Below are 20294 nucleotides of genomic sequence, written 5' to 3'. Positions count from 1 at the left end.
CACGTGTGGTCACTTGTGTAGCAGTGATTACATTCTTTATGTCAGTCCTGCAGCAGTAGTTATTTCTGTTTAGCTAATAAGTGTTAACAAATTAAACTCAAGCTTCTCCAGGCCTGCTTGAATGGAAGAGATGCTTTGTAGCTATTAACCTCACTTAGTCTTCTACCAGAAACGGAATCCAGTGTTTTTAGAGCCTTGATGGGGGGAAGTGACATCGAGGTGCCTCGCTTCCATCCTGGCAGTCCATCTGTGCTGTTCCGTGCTCTGTGATTGTAGACCTCAGATGTTGAAGCAGTTCCAACAGTCTTCCCTTGGTACTTGGCTTACCTCTACAGTGTAGGCATCTTCAGTGTTCAAGACATTTTGTTGAATAAAGAAATCTAAAAAGTAGTCTGTTTAAATTACCATGTTTTGGTTTTGCACAAAGTACTACAGCAACAAAGGCATCCCTTACTGAAATCAGTATGAGAAAGCTGTGACAAGTGGATCATTACTTATTACAGAAGACCTTGTTGGATTATGATAATTTGCATACAACTGGTCTTATTGTTCAGTCTGGTGAAACTTTAGGTTCAAAAAGTAGGAAGTTCTTAATTTATGTTTCTATTGTAATATGGTCTTTAGTACAAACTGATTTTTCTTGGTTTATGGAGTCTGTCTCATTTTGTAATGGAAATCTTAGTTCTTCAGTTATATGTGCATTAAGTTGTGAAGAAAGTGTTACTGAGACTACTATATAGTGAAAACTAAAGTATGAAGTTATGCTACTGAGCTTCAATATGTAGTATGTTTTTGTACTGTTAGTATATCTGGTAGGTTTATTTTATTAGTCTTAAATAATTGAAGGTTGAACTTTGGGAGCTTGAACTGTTGTCAGAAAGTCCTTTTTAAGTCACAGAGGTGCTATACAGGGTATAGTACATGTGTTCCTGTTAAAAGTACATTGTGATCTCCAGTTTGTGTTATGTATGCCTATAATGTGGTCATAGTCTTTTTGAGAAATTTATTTTTTTTAACTTCAGTGATATAAACTGATATTATTTGTAGGAAGGATCCTTTAAAATGAGGAAAATTAGTAAGGAATTTCAAGACTTTGAAATACAGTTTTAGTGCATTTCCTACTATAAAAGAATCTTTTTTTCGCCAAGTATGAGTTTGTAATACACAAGCATCAATGTTAGAAACAATTTTGGGTCAGCTCCCTAATGTCCACTTTGTTGCTTTTGCTTATAGCAAATAACTGAGATGTGTGGATATGCTACTCACTTTACAGCAGAGTATAGTGGGTCCTGCTCAGTGTAAAGGCTCAAAATTACAATACATTCTTAAACATAATAATCAAACTATCTGGTACATTCAACTAGTTCTTGGGGGTGATTTTACTTCTTATTTGACCTATATTTCTTGCTCAAGTAACATAGCTGAGTATCAAGTGGAATGTGGGAAAGAAAATAAGGAGTGCTGAGTTGGATATATAGGCTTAATTATGGAAATTAATGTGAAGTGACCTCAAAATCAGTGTTCAACCCTCCACACAAAATATGAACCTCTTTCAGGTTAGATCAGGTTATTTAGATCATGACTGTGCTTTTAAACCTTTTCTAGCTGTGGAGACTATCCGCCCTGTTAAAAGTTTATGAAAATTTTTATTGTGAAAAGTGGTTTCTGCCTCCTAATAGGAATTTCTCTTGTTGCAGCTTGTGACTTCTGTGCTTTAGCCTCTTGATATTCATAGAAATTATACATGTGTGAATTATATACTAGAAATTATTTAGAGTTGTTGTAAATAATTTAGGTAGCTGTCAAGTCTATTTTCTTGATTTGGTGACTCTTGATCTTTTACACTCTTTTTGTAACCAGTGCAGAGATGGTCGTCCTCTGTCATCGAGGGATAGACGGACTTTACAACAACTAGAAGAGAGACTAAGGACACTTCGAAGGAGAGAGAGGCATCTGGAGTCTATTGAGAAAAGCTGGTGGACAAAAGCTTGTGAAGCTATTCGACCTCTAAAGGTAAAACTTCTCACTTTTTGATACTTACAGTGATAAAACTTCCAACTTCCTTTTCCCCACATAAATCACAGTTAAAGTTTATCAATTACCATCCTGAATACCAACTGCTTTTTTATAGATTTACTCCAGTACTACACAATGATAGCCCTATAGTGAACTCTGAGCTGTTGGCAAACTTTCTACTTTGTCTCAGCTCTGATTAAGAATAAAAATGAACAAATCCTTGCTGATTTACTTTAGTGCTACTGCCATAGAAAATCTGAATATCTTATTTTTTTATCAAACATATGAAAATGAGAAGAGAAGGAAGAATTCTATAGCTGTCAGTTGGCTTAGGTTAATCTAAATTACATATGTCCAGCAGAAACGAGAGACACTTTAATATATGCATTTGGAACAAGCATCTTGCCAAGGAATTACTTGATAAATAGTAAGCTAGCTGAATAGAACTTAATGTCATGATACTTAACCAATGTAAAGGAGATGGTTACCAGGGTAAAGCTTTTATCTTGGTCTCTTTGATCTTAGGATTTTGATTTTCAGTAGACACCTGGTTTTGAAGACTAGTACTTTTATGAAAAGTATTGCCAAATAAAGTATTTCTTGCCAACTAGATGCAATTACTTTCAACTGTAGGCTGCTTTTGGAAAAGCTGGGGGGGTGGGTTGTAAACAATTTCTTCTGTCATTGCTACTGTTAATGCTGAGTGCTGAAGGTGATGGGCTGAAATTGCCACTGAACAAAAGCTTTCTGTGTGCAATTCTTAGTGGAGTTACCTTGCTATGATACATTACAAATAGAGACTGAGCTCTTTCCTTGAAAGGACAAATATCCCTAACTATTCATGTTAATGGTTTGGAGGCTTTCTTTTGATTTAAAAATACTTAATACAGCTTGTGTGTTAAGTATTAAGCTTCTACAACTTTTCACATAAAGCTCAAATTTGAGAAATATGTTTGCCATATATTTTGTCTCTGGGACATGAACATTTCATTGTGTTCTCACAGGAAAGCATACAATTACATTAGTTACAGCTTATCACCTACATTCTGGATGGTATTCCAGTGTCTCCTTGTTTTTGTGGTTTGAAAGCTTTGTATTCGCTCAGTTACTGTGACAGTCACTGTGAATTGTTGACTCATGAATCACAGACTAAAGCAGAGTTGCAGGTGGATAATTTTTCCTGACAGATTTTTCTTAAGACTATGGGTGTGCTATGAAGCATGTCAGAGAACTTGTTTACTTTGACTAGAGCTGTCCTGTGAAGGTGGTAATGTCTGTCACTTAATTACATGTTAACTCTTGCAGAACTGTTAGTGTTGCTTGAAGCACCTTCAGTATGTCTTTGCAGATAATAACTTGTGAATTGTTCAGTTGGGCTTTAAGAAAAGGTGAAAATCTGTTTGCTATCCATATGTAGTACTTGTCAGTATAGAAGTGCAGAAAGTATCTAAGCATTTTGCTTATTGTTTGACAACATTTTCACCTTCAGTGACTTTAATTTGGATATTAACTGTCCAATTATGTAGCTGCTTCTCAGACTTCAAGAAGAATTCCATTTCCTGTGAAGTAAGTACTAGCTAGAGCATCCTTTTTCTGCTTTGTATTTGGGATGGTCAATTTATGGGAGTTGCAGGCTCTTATTGGGAGTAACAGAACAAAACAGGTTCAGGAATTGCACTTAATCTTCAAGGTCTTTTATGGTGTTAGCATAGTGTCTACATTCAAACTTCTGTTATCATATTGTCTTTGTATAGTGTGTTCAAATGTTCTTGCTTTAATTGATTTATTACTGCTAAGTGTCTATTAGCATGTGATTTGTTGTTGAAGGCAAAACATTTTTCTTTAAGTCAAAAACCCCATTTGATGATTATTTTACTCAAAGCTAGCTCAAAGATGAAGCTGTTAGTTTTTCAATTCAATCAAAAACTGCACATCTTAAGATTCCAGGGAATTGAGTATTGGCCAACATGAGATTGTTGAGTAATACTAAATTAATCTAATTTCTTTCTACAAAATGTGACGTTTCCTTTTTTATGGATTCTTACGCTTTCGTCAGATGATCTAAGCAAGAAGAGAAATGTAGTATATTGTAGGAATTAAAAAAAAACTTTTTAGGGAAAACAAACTCCAGAGTACATAGTACGTAGAATACATACTCCAGAGTATGTTCAATGTGTGAACAAGACTATAGGATATGAAACATGGAGGTCTGCTCAACAATAATAACTTGGCAGTATTGCATCTGTATTTCCATGATGTACTTTCACAGCTGTTGGGAGCGAACTGGAAATGCCTAAGGTAATATAAGGAAATCAACTGCTTTGTTTTGAGATCTCCATGAGCAGGGATACCCACTCTTTCCAAGGCTCAACTTCTTTTGAGAAGGGAATAGGGAGTTGCCATCAGTCCATAACACTTCTACTCTGCTGTTGCTTCCTCTTCATACTTCATTTCTGTTCCAGTGTTAGTGAACTCCATGAACTGTAGTTCCTCTCAGAAGCACATCTGGGATCTCTGTAGGCTGCAGCTTCCTTTAGAAAATATCCTCTTGCTCTGATCTGGTGTCTCCATGGGCTAAGTGTGGGTTACCTGCTCCAGCATAGTCCTCTTAACAGGCTGGGGTAGAAATGTCTTGCTCCATTCTCTGGAGCAGTACCTCTTTTGCTGAACCTGGTGTCTGTCTACGGGGTCAATATTAACAATTTTTGGAAGTCGTTTTTGAGGTTTTTCAAACAAGTACCAACTGTTTGTGGATTGTTTCTGCTCAGAGTAAATTAAGTCTGAAATTCCATTGTTATCTTAGTAACACTTCAGAGATGAAATAACTTAGCTTGACTGGTCTGGGAGCAGGGATAGGAGGCAAACCCCTAACCCTAACATTTCTATATGTTAGATGTCACTTCAGAATACAGGCGTGTTCCAGAGGAGATACAAATAATGTGTCTAGTGGCCATAGCTGGCAGAAGGTAGTGAAGAATTACGAGATTCAGACTCTTGGCCTCTATTGGTTTTGAATATCTATTTCTCATACAGCTAATACCTAGTAGGAGTTTGCTGTAGAGAGGTAAAATATTAGTACATCTAATTATGTGGAAATGCAAAATTTAATACTTACCTTGATGTTGATCTCCGAATATGTCTAATAAGACCTACATAATTTGAGTCTTTCTGTAAGTGATATTCTAATATTGTGTTAGAGTTTGCAGATGGAAGTTTATCTTCAGAATTTAATGAACAATAATAGCATTGTATCTCTGAGAGTCTTTAATGAGCAGATGTTCTTAACATTTTCATGATGATTGTGTGCCAAGTTTTAAGGCTAATAAAACTCTGAAACTCCCTCACTCATGTGGAAGACCAGGCGTTGTGTATCTGCATATAGAATTTTTAAATAACTCTACCTAGGTCTCAGGTCTAGCAATCTGAAAATGTTGTTTTGGGAAGTTCAGTGCACTCATCTGATTGCATTCAATGACTAGGGTTTCTAAGAAAATACAGTGAAACTGTTGGAACTGTAACTGGATGGGTTTCCTATCTAGGATCTCTTGTGTATCATCCCCTAAACTCCCTAGGGAAAAGATTGTGAGGGCGAAAACCTGTCAGAAGGAGGAAGATTAGTTTCCTGAACTAGCTGATAACCTGAGATACACAATAGGAGGTGTTCTGGTTCAGACAGCTTGGAGAATCAATTCCTGGCTCGAGTGCTGTGTTTGGATGGTATTAATAAAAACACTTTATTGTGTTTAATGAAGAGCTGGAATTTGGGCTTGGTTGAGCTTTTCATCTCTCCCAAGTGTCTTTGTCATTGTGCATTTCACAATAGTGCTACAGAAGGGAGCTTTTACTTAGGAAGGGTGAGATGTTCCTTGAAAGCCATGCACAGGTTGCCTTCTGTTGGAACGTGAGCACACAGGTGGGGTGGTCAAGGCACCAATCTCTAATTTTTTAAATTAAACATAAATGCATATACATAGTTAAGGTTTTCCACATAATATAGAGAATACAGGTTGTGAATTCTGCTAAATGCTGTTTTCGTTAAAGGTAATCTGTCATCTCTTTTCTCAATGTCATTTTTGACATTGGGATATGTATGTATTACACTGGAGCATGTGATGTACTTGACAAACTGTGTTTAACACCGTAAAAGTTTTGTGAGTACTTCTCTCAAGTATTTACCAAAAAGTTACTGTTTCAAGTGTATTTGAGCTCTTAAATGCTCCATGATAATTAGTTTGTTATTGAAAGGAAGGCAAGTGTTCACTTCTTGGATCAACTGCAAACACTTTCAGTTAAATTGTTTTAAATTTTTTCTTGTAGATTGTGTGGGGAGTATTCTTCATCATTGTGGCATTGCTCTTCACTGTCTCTCTGTTCTTGTCAAAGTAAGTGCATTTCAGCATTTTCCTTGACCGTTTAAACTACGTAGTTTCTGCTCTTATATAAAAATATGGATGATTTGCCTCAGCCTCCTTTTCAATGTTACATTTCTGTCAATAGAGCTGCACTCCTTACTATAATAGTATATATTGAAATGGAGCAAAATGTACCAAAACAAACTGAAGAAATAACATGTTTCAGGTGGGAAACCATTCTGATTCAGTGGAGAAATTAAGCATATATGTTCAGAAAGTTTTAATTCAGATTATAGAGGTATTCTGCTTGCTTGAATGAATCTTATTGCAGGTACTTCTTTAACTGGGGAACAGGTGCTTAATCTTGGAGTAAACGGCATGTTTAATCCATTTTGATATGCATTACATCAGAATTGTTTTATGGTGTCAAAAGCAACATAGCCAGCTGCAAATCTGGTAGATTTCAATGTGGATTGATACTAACCAAAAGTCTCAAATATTGGCATTTTTGATCTGTCAAACTGGAAAAATAAGCTTTATGACCCAAACTAGGGAAAAGCAAAAATGCTGAGGAGATGGAGAAATCAATATATCTTCCATAGTATAAGTGCAGTGAGTGTGGTAAAGTGTAAAGCATGTGTCTGTATAGATGTTAGACAGCTGTCACTCTCTGGGATTGGTTCAGTTTGGTTTTTTTTTTTTTTCTTTTGAGTTGCCCATTTAAAATTAAAGACAAGGCTCTGGGAGAACCACAATACTTACTCAGTTTTTCTAATTACTGCAGTTTGGACAAAGCTCTGCATTCAGCTGGCTTTGACTCAGGATTTATAATTCTGGGAACTAATCTGACCAACCCATTGAATATGCTTTTACCAGTTCTTCAAAGAGTAAGTAAAGAAGTGGTGATGTACATATATAAAGATGTTCTTCCATTTCCTTTTAAACTTCTCAAATAATTAATTAAAACATTTTCTAAATGTGTGTTTAATAAAAGCAAAGCAACGTCTTTATTTTTAGTTACTAGTTGCTGATATGAAAATCTTGGGTGAAGGCAATTTAGTTTGGGCAAGGAAGGTGGTGCTTGAAACTGATTTTGATGTGATCAGAATACAGTGGCAACAAAGAATGGACAGCAGTTGTAGTTACTGTGCACAGAATAAAAGCAACTTAGTCCCATGTTCTACATACATTCTAGTTGGTGTTCTGGATAACTTAGGCCTTTTTAGTGAAGTAAATGTAACTTCCCACTTTTTAATATATTACACATTGAAAAATATGCAGCATTGGCTATACTGTAGTAAGGCATTAGTCTTGGAAGCAAACCCATTGAAAAACATGTATCAGTTAATTTCAGTGGAGCTGAAAGGCAGCAAGTACACATACGAATTTGAGTATGTGATGAGTAAACTGAGGAAAAGAAAGCTTTAATATTAAGCTAGTGCTTTATTCCCCTCCCAGTTGAGGTATTCCTGTATTGTTGGTATAATGGGTCAGCACAATGTATTGCTTCGCCATGGCTTTTAAAAACTATTGAACATCTAAGCTCATAGTTCACTGAGAAAAGTAGTGTTCAGCTGCAATATTATCTCAAGCTTTTATTAATGTAAATATGAGTTTTGTATGCCAGTATGATCAGAAAAATAGTCAACAAATATGCAGTCCTAAAATAATTGTTGCCACTTTGGACTTGTCATTCTGTGGGCATATTTAAAATAAGTATTTCTTGGTCTAAAACACATAACCCTTCAAAATTAAAGCATGTCTTAATAAAAATGCTTAATGCTTTTCCAAACTAATTGTCTAAGCTCTATTAGCAGCAAGCTATGTTAGCTATATTTGGAGTCAGCTATGTAAAGCTTTAAAATGGGACTCTGACTACCTCAGATATAAGCTATAGAAGTAGAAGCTACTTAGTTTTGAGTGGGAGAAGAGCTATTTTCCTTGTCTTTTTAACTATGTGTGTTCTTGTTTTAGGTTTTTCCACTTGATTATATTCTTATCACAACCATTGTTATGTACTTTATCTTCACTTCAATGGCAGGGATTCGAAATATGGGAATATGGTTCTTCTGGACAAGGGTAATTTAAGAGTTTAGTTTCTAATACTCAGATATTTAAAAAATGTGCTCTTGAATATATTTAAGATTTTTTGTATTGCTTCATAAATATGGGGTATTGCCAATAGCATTGTCTGTATGCCTAATGAGTGTTAAAAGCCTATTGTACCATTTGCACTGCTTTTGGAAGGTGTTTCATTTTACCAAGTTATCAGACTTTTGGGCCATTAATACAAATAGAACTTAATTTGGTTAAATAGCTGTGCTTTGAAATTTAGGTAAATACACCTGAAAACCTACTTTGAACCACTGGAATTAAGTTGCCAGAAGATAATTTTAGCAACCTCCCACTTTCTGTCAGTAGAATTAAAAGTTATTTCAACTAAAGATGTTTTTGAATGCCTTCAGAAAAAATAACTATTTCATTGTGTTAATATTTGTTTTTCTGATTGTAGCTTTATAAAATCAGACGAGGAAAAACTCGACCTCAAGCACTCTTATTTCTCTGTATGATACTTCTGTTGATAGTTCTACATACAAGTTACATGATTTACAGTCTTGCCCCACAGTACGTAATGTATGGAAGCCAGAAATACCTGGTACAGGTGAGATGCTTTTTTTTTGTGTTTAAATTTTCTGCATTAAAAATGTACTGTTTACAGAAACCTTGAAAGTCAGATGTATTTTCAGTTTTTTAAGAGACTTTGATAAGCAGTTTTTAAAATACTAGTCGGTCTCTTGGTAATACACAAGCCAGAAACTGATTTCACTATGTATTACACAAATGAATTTCTGGGTCATCTCTAGACTTAGTGTGAAGCTGAGGTTTGTTTTACTCCTTCTGATAAGACAGTTGTTAGCTTCCACTAGATTTTGTGCTGGTCTGCTTAGGCTGCTGAGTGACTGCAGGGAGATTTATTTTGAATGTGTAAGGCTGAGTGCAAAATGAAATCAGTATTGTTCCACATGATTTTTATTATGACAAAGATAACTTGGTACAGTAGAAAATAATAAACTGACTGGAGCTAAGTGTATGCATATTAATCACATTTCAGGTACCTTGAACTGTCCAACTTCATGAAACTCCATGCAGTTCTTGCACTGTAAAATATTCTACAGAATTAAGCAATTAAAATTTAATCTCTGCTTTTGTTATTGCACTTTTGTGTATTTCAAGGTTTTGAGTTTTTAAGTCTTTCATCTTCTGTACCTGAAGAATTAAATTTTGTATTGCATCTTAGTTTGAGTGGCAGCCTGTGTATTTGTGGGGAAGTTCAAGGTTAGATATCAGAAGCATCTTGCGAGGTTTCATGGATGGCTGTTTATTAAGGTCTGGTATCTTACAGTGGGAGACTTCATTGGATCTGATCTTGCAAATGTAGACAGCTAACCAGGTCATGAGCTGGTTGCTTATTCAGGCACAGTGAAGTCAAGATTCCTTGGTGTGCTGTTTGAGTTTAAATGTCACAAAGACAAAACAGTTGAGCTGGAATGGTCGAAAAAAAGGATTTAAATGAGATTGATTTGATTAGATGCTGCTTTGAGCTTTTGGAATATCTCTGTAATTCTCTGGGAGGATGTTCTTGTGGGAGGAGAACACACCTGCTTTACAATGAAACACCTGACTTCCTTCAGCTGCAACAAATTAGTAATTTTTGCTATGTATTATTATCAGTTCTCTTAGTTTAAACAGTGGATACAGAATTCTCGGGGCCAAAAGGATTACAAGGAGAAATTTAAATTGGAGTAGTGTTAAATAGGCTAGAGAACTTAACTGTGTGGGTATGATAGGATTGTCACTGCAGGAAGTGGAGCTCTCAGCAAATGCTACTTTACTGCTGTCTTTACATTTTAATTATCTGGCAATGGGCAATTGGTCATCCTGACACCAATCCAAGCACAGTAATATAATCACTGTAGGGAATATGAATATTTGGTATTTAGAATGTGTAATGGGTTTTATTAGATTTTATGCTAAATATACCTAACAGAAAATAAACATGCTTAGGTGTGCATTGGCTCAACTTGTCAGAATTAGGGTAGTAGTAGCATGAAACTAAGATGAAAGTCAGTTTAGGTGTGTTTACCTAGAACTTTGTGATAAAGTTTGTAGATAGCATAGAATATTTGAAGAGAAAAACAAATAACAAAAGCTGTAGCTAGCAGCTTTATGTAGTTTTGCTTTATGAATGAAATAAAATGTGTGTCTATTAAGGGAGGCAGAAGGATTGAGACTTAACAAACACTTGTATGTTAGATGTTTATGACAAAAAGTATCTGAAGATAAATTTATAATTTCTGAGAAAAAGGGTCAAGAGAATAGATCACAGCAGTAGGAAGGCTCTTGTCATTCTTGCAGCTATTGCAACATAATCCTGGCCAGCATTGCAAGACGGATTAGCTGGAATGGTTGAGTAGAGCTGCAGCTCTCTGTTTAAAGGATTACAAAATGTTCTGGTCCAGATAGACATCCTGGGTCTTCAGCTTATGTCTCATTTCAAAAAGCTGTGTTTAAAGCACATAATCTGAGTAGAAACTGGTTTTATTGTTAAAATAGCATGAGACGCAAAGATGCTAGTAAATTACATCTGGGTTTCTCTGGCATACCAAATAGGTACAATGTTTTCTGAAAACATCTTTTCTGAGTACTTCAGAATGTACCAGAAGCATTTTCTGTCTGACTACCTTGGAAATTGGATGTTAAATTTTGATATTTTGAAGTGAGGAGAGATGGAGTTTGGGAATGAAGAGAAGCAAGGTATTTTCCTGTGGAGTTACTAATGAAGATGTTCTTAAGAGTTATGGAATTGGTGATTATGGATTTAGGACTATCCAGGAACATAACCAGGAGCAAGGCAAGTGAACTAGACATAGCAAGCTTCCTGATGATGAGAACCCTATGCACCAGCTCACTTTGACAGGCCAGGTTTTCATTGTGCTCTCACACTGTTGTTGATTTAATCCTTTAGAATAACACCACTGATAACCAACAGTGTGTAAGAACCAAGCAATAAATGAGCATTATTCCAGGAAAGCATTAGTGGATGGATGGACTGATAAACATCTATGACAGTTTGACAGTCTAGTGGCTCATAGACTGTGTAAAAGGAACACTTCCCCCCTCTGCTTTGCTCTACAGTAATTCCAAATCTAGTAATGTGTCAAAATAAATTGTTATCACAATCTATAGTAATGGATGGGATATGTTAGGTTCCTATATGAATTTTGGACTGTTTGCTTTGGAAACTGTTACTCTTGGCAAGAGCTTTTAATTGGAAGGTGCTGGTAACTTTTCCTTTTAACTGAATATATATATTTGAAAGTGGAGCTTTTGTGTGGCAATTTACATTGACTAGACCTGGGCTACTTGCTTTATGAACTCTGAGCACTGGTGTATTTAAAGCCTGTGACCCAAATTCATCAAAAATGTCTTCAGCTGTGGTGTCTGCAGGAAATATTTGAAAATTTCTTCTGGATATTGTGCCCATACCAACTGAATCCCTCTGTAGTAATTTGCTCAACTTTCATAGCTCTTCAGACATGAAGGGTAGCTTAGTTTCACCTCTTGAATAATTTGTCTTATTTATTAATCAGCAATGAGTCTTTTCAAAACCTTTCACAAAGAAATAATTGTATCCATGTCCAGGTCACCTTCTTGGCTTTCTAGCAAAGGCATAACTTTGCCTGTACTTGAGGTAAATTCCTATTTCTGTTCAATAAGGCCAAGGGCTATTTTGCCTTTGTCTGAAAGAAAGACCACTGCCTGCTGATATTTGTACCCAGTGGTTGACCCAGACAGGAATTAAAAAGCCACTACTTGCCGTAAGCAACATGGATACCTTTCCCTGATTGGGGACCAGAACAGCAATGATCACTTTCTTTCTTCAGTCATCCCATAGATAATTTGAGGGAGTGGAGCTATATTGCAGGACCCAGAGTGTCTCCATTGTCAGCAGCAGGAATCCAGAAGTATCATCCCTTGGATGGCTAAGTGTGGAAACAGATATTTTCAAGTTCTTGATCCTTAACATAAGAAGAAAACTAATCATGTAGGTGTAACAGGCTGTATCCTAACCCTTTATGTAATAGCTTGCTATTTTCTGAAGTGTCCAAAATGTGTTCAGCTCTTGAAGCACACATACTGAGTTACTGTCCATAGTTTTGTCATCCTTGGCCTTGAGGCATCCTGCTTTCAGCTTTGGAGTAGATGGGATAACATTGAATGTTGCGTCGCGGTCAGCACCCTCTCACTGCGATGCCCCGAGCGGTGGCGTGCTGGGCGGCGAGGGAAGAGAACGGGTGGCCGCTCCCCCTGTGAAGCTCTGCAGTCCCAGCTGTTGGCGCGGGGACAGATGGAGGCGACACGGGACTTGGAGGTGAATAAAATGGATTTATTCAGTGAGCCCCAAGACCCTCTGGGCAGGGCAAACAAAGGCTTTATACAAGAACTTAGGAGGAGGGGTGTAGGAACAGCAACCAATAGGGGAATAGCAGGGGAGGAGTTTAGGGCAGGACTAACATATCATAAACCTATCAGGTAAAACAGGGGAGTGGAGTAATACAACATAACCAATAGGGTATTGAGCCTCACTAAATAGACAGGGAAGGCTCTGGAAGCAGGGGAGGAGGCTGGGAGGAATGACAGGGAATGTTCTGGGGAAAGGGGCAGGGAAAGGGAGGATTGACATCTTGGAGAGGAGGGGTTAGGGATGAGCTAGGGAAGATTGGCAACTGGGGAGAGGAGGAGAGTGGGGTGGGGGGGTGAACAGACACTAAACAAATAAAAAACATGCCACCACAACTGAAGATTTACTCTGGTAATACTTGTACTAAAAATGTCTGAAATTATAGGAATATTCATGGAGAACAGTGATATAAGACCTGGAAAAAAGCATAGATGTTGTCAAAGAAAGCCCATAAGTCTAGCTATTGTGTTTAAAATTCTGTTAATATAGTAAAGTGAATGAAGATAAGGAAGACAAGACTTTGAAATGGCTATGTTGTGATTGTTTTGTGCTTTTGGTGTGCGCCATAGAATTTTACAAGGTATGATACTGTTCTTTTGAAAGAAATGCTTGGTGTGACTGAGCAGTGTAAGCTGGAATAGTGACAGCCAGGTGGAATACATTCTGGAGATGGGAAACTGCTAAATATACACTAAATGATTGAAATGTCATGTGTTCTGTTCTTGCCCTGTTTGTCTACGCATTCTGTTTTGTTTGTGATCCCTGTGACTAAGTCATATTTATTTTAGATCCATTTTTTAAGGCACTTTCATGACCTTGCACAAAACAAAATTAACGGCATGTACAAATTGCTATTTTTTTTTTAATAGACACTGAATTGTTTCTCTTGACTGTTCAAAGTGAAAGCTGAATTTGCTTAGTATTGATAAACTTCCTCAGAGAAGTTAGAGCTTGGTTTTATGTGCCAGCTTGTACTGATTGCTGGTATGTTTTAAGAAACTTCTTTCAGTCTGAAGAAAAGGTGTTGACTCTTACTGATTTTTTTAGAGTATTTTCTGTTTAGGAAATCATGAGGGTGCAAGTAAGTACAAGTAGCTATGTGACCCTTTAAACCAAATTAGGGTATTAAAAATCACTGTAGTGCAAAGGATTTACATTGGACTCTGCTAAAATTAGTCAATGATTGTTCAAAAATGTGGAACACAGAGTTCATGTTCCCTGAAAGGGTCAGTTTTCCAAAGATTTGGGACATTTAAGCAGGTACATTTGGGTTTTCAATAGTTTACTTAAGCATAATTTTTCTTGTTCCATTCTGGCAGTCCAAGTATGTTGCATGCTACCATCTGGCTTTTAGACCAGAAGTAAACTGTATTCATTATCATTATCAATTCTAACACTTCTGTGGTGTCTTCATTACCACAGTTGATTTTCAAATTAATTTTATGCACAATTAAAAGTTTTCATTCCAGAGCTGAAGTATATTTTTCACAAGTCTTCAAAAAGAACACAAGCTATTAATTGTTTTGTTAATGAAATAATACTTAGGAATGTTCTTGTTTTACTGCTCACAGCTTACTGTGTTTATGCTGTTCAAAAATAATACTTTTGAATAGTCTAAGAGATTTAAGGTTTTTTGAAGTTAATTCACTGGAAAATATGCTTGGTTTCTGCATGATTATTGTCTATGGAAGACCACTTCTGGTAGACTAGTGTACTAATTTTCTGTATTTATAATGCAGAGTAATAAGACAGTTGATGGCCAGCCAAGGAATGTGACACTTGTGTCTAAAGACTGTGATGCAGATGCACCTGAAGGTAAGATAAATTTGTCCCTTATATTTCCAATGTGATAGGTGCATGCTCAGCTGTGATAAGCAGCTATGTCTATGTCTTCATGGCTTTCATTTGCCTAAAATGAAGCTTTGATGTATAGTTAAAGCTTACTTTATTCATTTGAAGTAATAACCATTTTTAGTAGAAACCATGGGTAATAAAGCATTCCAGTTAACTTTAAAATCTCACATTTGCTTTAATGTGTATGTAGAAGATCTTAAAAATAAGCCCCAGCTGGTGATTAGTTTAGCATTGAAAGTGCACTTCAGTCTGTCTGTTTATTGTACAGACATGCAGACAAGTATTCTATTTGGTCAAGATACGCAAGAAAACAAAGGTCTGAGCTTCTCAGACCTTGAGATTCTCAAATGGAACTTGAGTCTCAGTGGAAACTTACAGATAAGAGAATTGCATAATTTTTAATGAGATGTAAATGTGGGCTCTTCTATGAGCAACAATACTAGTAGAACTAGAAATCTTAGAGTATTTCTCTCTAATTGTCTTAGAGTTATGCTGGAAATTATAGGAAATGATAAATTTTCTCAGCTATTACTAAATGCCCCCTTTTTGACTGTTATTTGGGCAGAAAATATGGTTATTATGGAGTTAAGTAGTGACTAGCAAGCAGATAAATAATGCTGGAATGTTCCTTGATTTTCCATCTATGCAGGCCTTCGTGTTGATTTTTTTTCTTTTTGAGAGAGAGACTAGTAACATTTTTACTGCTTATTCCTTTATGAAACTTGAGTAAGGCTGGTTTCATTAAAAAACCAACCTAACTGAAATCATGCTGGTTTTATTTTTTGCAGTCTTCCTTTACACTTTTCCCTCTGCGCATATACAGTTTTTTCACAGTTCGCAGAAGCCATTGCAATACTGATAGTACTCTTTAAGGTCACAATCATATTGATTGCTAACACTGATCTCAGCATAAAATTTATAGCCTTCAGAATGGTCCAGACTTTTTTGAAGCCAAGCCTTCAATTGTTCTTACTCTGGCCAAATTTAGCTCCTCTGTATGAAAAGCAGTTGTATTCTGTGTGCATTTCTATCCTTACGAAAATGTTTTACAGTGTTAGTTAATCCATAGAAAAGATAAATAGTTGTCCTGTGTTCTCCTCTTATTATCAGTATTCTGTAACACCTGAGTTTTTGACTGCTTCTTGAAGTTCTTAATAGCCACTCAGTTTTTCTCTACTTTTGTTCTTGTAAAATATTAAAGTTAATTTATTTTTGTACTAGTAGAGGTAACTGGACCATTAGTTCTTTGTTCCTAGTCTGTCAAGGCAGGTCTCTTCTGCAGGGCAGTTCCCTTGTATTTATACTTAACTTCAAATTTAGTGTATGTGTTAGTTGTTCCTGGTGGTTCATCGCATTTCCCAAGGGTGATTTTTTTTTTTTTTACCCCATTTTCTCCCATACTTCAAATCATGAATCTGTTTTTTGATGGCTGTTTTTAGACTTAATGCAGTTTAAAGTATTTAGATATTTTGGCAAATATAACTGTTCAAATAATGTTTAAGCTGTCCTGTTTTTGTGATTAAAAATAGAAACTCTGGCAAAATGTAGAAGAGCAAATGTGTTGCCTTTAAAAAATGAGATCACTTTTGTCCAAATTGTACAGATCTTTTTTTCTTGTAAGCAGCTTCTTGACTTGGCCAGTATCTGCTGAAAGCTCACTGGCATTGATAAGCTGGTTAGCTTGACCTTTGTGAGAGAATTAAAATAGTTCGATTTCCTCAGTTTGCTACTTTACATGATTTTCTGTATTTTTCTTATGGAAACAATATGCTGATGCTTAAAACGAGTCTTCTGATGGGTTGAACACAAGTTGGTCTGTTTAATGACGGCTGTGGTTTGTCATCATCACGTTGTTGCAGTGGCTATCTCTGAATCGCAGTCTCCTTTCTTAATAGCAAAGGGGTGGAGAAGAGATTGAGATGCTGTCCTGTGCTGAGCTAGTATAAGTAGAATATGGATGGATGGATATTTCTAAAATGTGAATATCAATGTGATCAAAAGGCTTAAGTGGAGTTGTGTTAACAGTAGATAATACATTCAGGCCATTCATGTGTTTCTATAACTGAAAGAAGATTGTTTTGTAACAATCAACTTAAAAGAAAAGGTGCATCAGTGAAAACACTTCAATGATTGTTTAATCCAGTCAGTTTTAGAAACTGGAGATGTAATCCTTACGTTGGAATACCTGCAATTTTTAACAGCTGGTAACAAAACTAATGAGAAGTAGATGCTACTCTTTTCTGTGATCAGACAGAGCATCTTGACAAGTCAGATTTATTTCAAAGGTAGGAACTAAACATTTAAATACAATTTCTCTTGTTTTTAAGGCTATTAGACATGGGCAAAAATAGATGCAAATAACTAAAATAAAGGAAGGTTGGTCAAGTACTTGCAATTTGAATTGCCTTCTTTGGTACTAGGGTTTTGTGTGAACAGTGAACTGTAACTGAATGCAAGCACTGATTTGTCTCCTCGATTAATTTTGTTCCACTTAAACTGATTTAATTCTAACAGGTGTTTTTCCTTAAACATAAAACAAGCAATGACCTTTTAATGGCTGTGCTGATAGATAAGCTTATAGCCATCTGCTGTCTTATTGAATGCTCAGATGTTGGGAGATATCTCTATTTCCTGTTACTAAGTAAATTAATTTTTTTCTTTCTTAGATGGTAGAAGAGACCTGATCAAGCTGTAGCGAATACTTCAGGCTGCATTGGGCAGTGTTTCCTATAGATTTGTTTCAAACGAATGTTGTTTGGTCCAAAGGACAATTTCACTTCCTGGAGAAACACAAGGCAGTTAAAATGCAGTCTTACAGAAAACACATTCTTGAGTATTTATAGTTATATATATCTATTGTAGCATTGTTATCTGCTTTCATTCAGCAAAGCTTGTTTCTGTTTACTCCTGATATGCAGGAGGTAAATCTGTTTCATACTCAGATAAGGGCCATAATAGTGTAACTACATGAAACAGAATAGAAGACAAAAAATAATACAGCAGGGTACATCTTTTAAGTCAAAATACCTTTTTTTAATTAAACATCTTGCACAAAAGGTTTGTGTTCTAGTTAACTTAAAAGGCTTTTTAAGTGGTCTTTTGGGGGCAGCAAGTTATTTTTGTTACAAGTTATTTGTTATAGGCAAAACAAGCTTTAGTTTTCAGTGTTCAATAGAGTTGGGCAAAAATATCATTTGATGACTATTTTCAAGGCTAATGACAGCTGAAATGTTGGGTCCACAATTCAGCTGAGTACAAGGTAAAACAAAGAAGTTAAATTATTTGATTAAAACTCTTGCAGCAGGACTACTGTGTTGAAAACTTGGTATAGTTTTAGCTTAACAGGTTAATGGGATTTAATGTAGATGAGCAATGACTCAGCTGCAAGCCTGAACTATGAGATCTGATAAACACTATCTGCCTCTTTCTAGATTAAAAGATCTAGTTTAAAAGCATTACTCACTTTAAAGGCATAACTTGCTCTGAATCCCCCTTGGATTCTTTTCCTTCATTGAGGAAACGAGCCTTTGCCCAAGGCCTCTTACATGCTGGGTAAAGTCTTCCTGCTAGGCCTTTTTCATAGACTTGTGCTGACTTGGAACTACATGTGAAGTGAGAAAGAAAAAAATAATCTCATTTCTAAAGCTTTGAAATTACTTCATCCATGCCACCTTCTAAGACACACTTACTAGCTAGAAGTCAAAATGTTCAGGACCTCAGGCTTTATTTTTGCTTGAATAAAGACTAGATACAGACATTACTCAACCTGGAAAGGAGGCCCAAATACAAATGCCAAAACAGGAGCATATTCTGTTTCTCTTCTAGAGAAATGCAGGAGACATGCAAAGGGAAACCACAAGCAAGTTGCTCAGAACCCTCAGTATTAATAATTTTGTATGAAGAGATGTATGACTGTAGGTTATCACTTCCAAACTATTATTTTAAATTAATTAATTTGAAAAGATATAAAATGCTTAACATAAAGTAAGGGTTTTAGTGGGTATGTTCCATTTTCCTGTTGCTTTGTGAATGACCTCACTAGTACTTTACCCTGAATCTATACTTAAAACTTTTGAAGTCCTCTATAACCATAAGAACTCCATATAGATAAGCACAGTGGTGCTTGTCTGAGCACAGAAAGCCCTGTTTGGCACCTGTCAACAATATGAACAGCTAAGAGTGCTGTAAGTATCTTTTTAGCAATACATTGTTCGTTGATTTGCAGGTCTAGATATGTCAATTCCCACAATTATTTTTCCCAAAGGAGGAGGTTTTGATAAGAATGAAAATAGTAGGTTATGCTGTCTACTGCTTTCTTTGTAGAGTTTTACATCTCTGTTCTTCCCTAGAGTGTTACCTTTGATGTTTATCACTGGCTATATCTTTAAAGTAATTGTCTGCCTCTAGTTACTTTAAAATAAGGTTTTCAAAAGGGAGACTCAGAAAATGCCTCTTGAAGACCTTCAAGTTTTAAGTGGCAATTCGAAGGTGTGAAGTACCATTAAGGTTTGTTCTTAAACCCATGTGGCCAGTGCGTGTAATTAACTTGAGTTGTACACAATCTTTCAAAGGATTTCTACTTTCAACAAAAGCACTGAGAATACTCTTTCCATCAGCAGGCTGATCCAGTGGTTTATTGCTTCCCTGCAGAAACTGGGCATTATCTCTTTGGAATTAAAGTGGCTTCAGATTTAGCTTTTGGCTAATGCTGTACCTTTTCACTTTATACATGGACTTGTAGCATTAGTATTTTCCTCACTTAAGGTTACTTAATAAACATTAAAATCAAGTCATCCTTTAAACTTATAAAAAATGGGATTATCAGGTTTAGTTCTTCAAATCTCCTTAAATGTTCTTCACCTAGTTAATACATGTGGATCTTGGCACCCTCACAGAATCCAGAATTGCTGTAACCAAAGTGAAATAGAAACTTTAGAGCTGGGTGAAATTTTGCATTATTTTGCCATAACTGTGCTAGGATGAACTCCAAATCTAAAATGGCCAAAAAAGGACTGAGGCTCTCTGAACGTATAGAGGGAAGTAGTGAAAACTTTTGCTATGTTTAGCTAAAGTTTGTTTGTAGTTGTAAGATCCAGAACCTTCTTTCTACAACTAAATCCTTCATTCATACATAAATGCAAATCCTGTTCCTATATGTCACTTCATTTAAATTTGACTGTTGGGGAAAAAATGTAACACCTAGTTCACTCAACAGGGCATTATTTTTATTATTTGACATTAAGAAACTTCGATTAGTGATTTTTTTCTTCTTTCAGCACAGAATCTTGGAAGATCTTAATGGGAGCCTCCTTATGCTATAAAGCCCTGCTAGCACTGATGGGACTTGAAAATTCTCAAGCCACTTAATATAAACATTCATAATGTGTGATTATCATCAAGAAGTTTTGTGCCTGCTGCAGTTGCTCACGTACTGTAAAATAACTGGAAATATCTATTGGTTATTCAGTCTTGTATTTTTTGTTACAAAATCAGATGTATTTGTTATAAAAGCAGACCAATTCACATTGATTGCATAATTTTTGTCTGTC

At 36.0% G+C, this 20294-nt stretch overlaps 1 protein-coding gene across 2 annotated transcripts in view; it reads left to right on the top strand.

The window, feature by feature from the left end:
- LMBRD1 (LMBR1 domain containing 1) overlaps nucleotides 1-20294 on the top strand; it is a 65502-nt gene that overhangs the window by 39488 nt on the left and 5720 nt on the right. For both annotated transcript variants that reach the window (XM_030267384.4, XM_030267383.4), the window contains exons 9-14: nucleotides 1861-2013; nucleotides 6334-6398; nucleotides 7153-7255; nucleotides 8343-8447; nucleotides 8881-9030; nucleotides 14631-14706. In XM_030267384.4, coding sequence (XP_030123244.1) covers nucleotides 1861-2013; nucleotides 6334-6398; nucleotides 7153-7255; nucleotides 8343-8447; nucleotides 8881-9030; nucleotides 14631-14706 — 652 coding nt within the window. The remainder of the gene's footprint in view (nucleotides 1-1860; nucleotides 2014-6333; nucleotides 6399-7152; nucleotides 7256-8342; nucleotides 8448-8880; nucleotides 9031-14630; nucleotides 14707-20294) is intronic.

This window comes from Taeniopygia guttata, chromosome 3, assembly GCF_048771995.1.
Source record: "Taeniopygia guttata chromosome 3, bTaeGut7.mat, whole genome shotgun sequence".
Taxonomy (NCBI): Eukaryota; Metazoa; Chordata; class Aves; order Passeriformes; family Estrildidae; genus Taeniopygia; species Taeniopygia guttata.
This window is presented reverse-complemented; position numbering and strand designations above follow the sequence as displayed.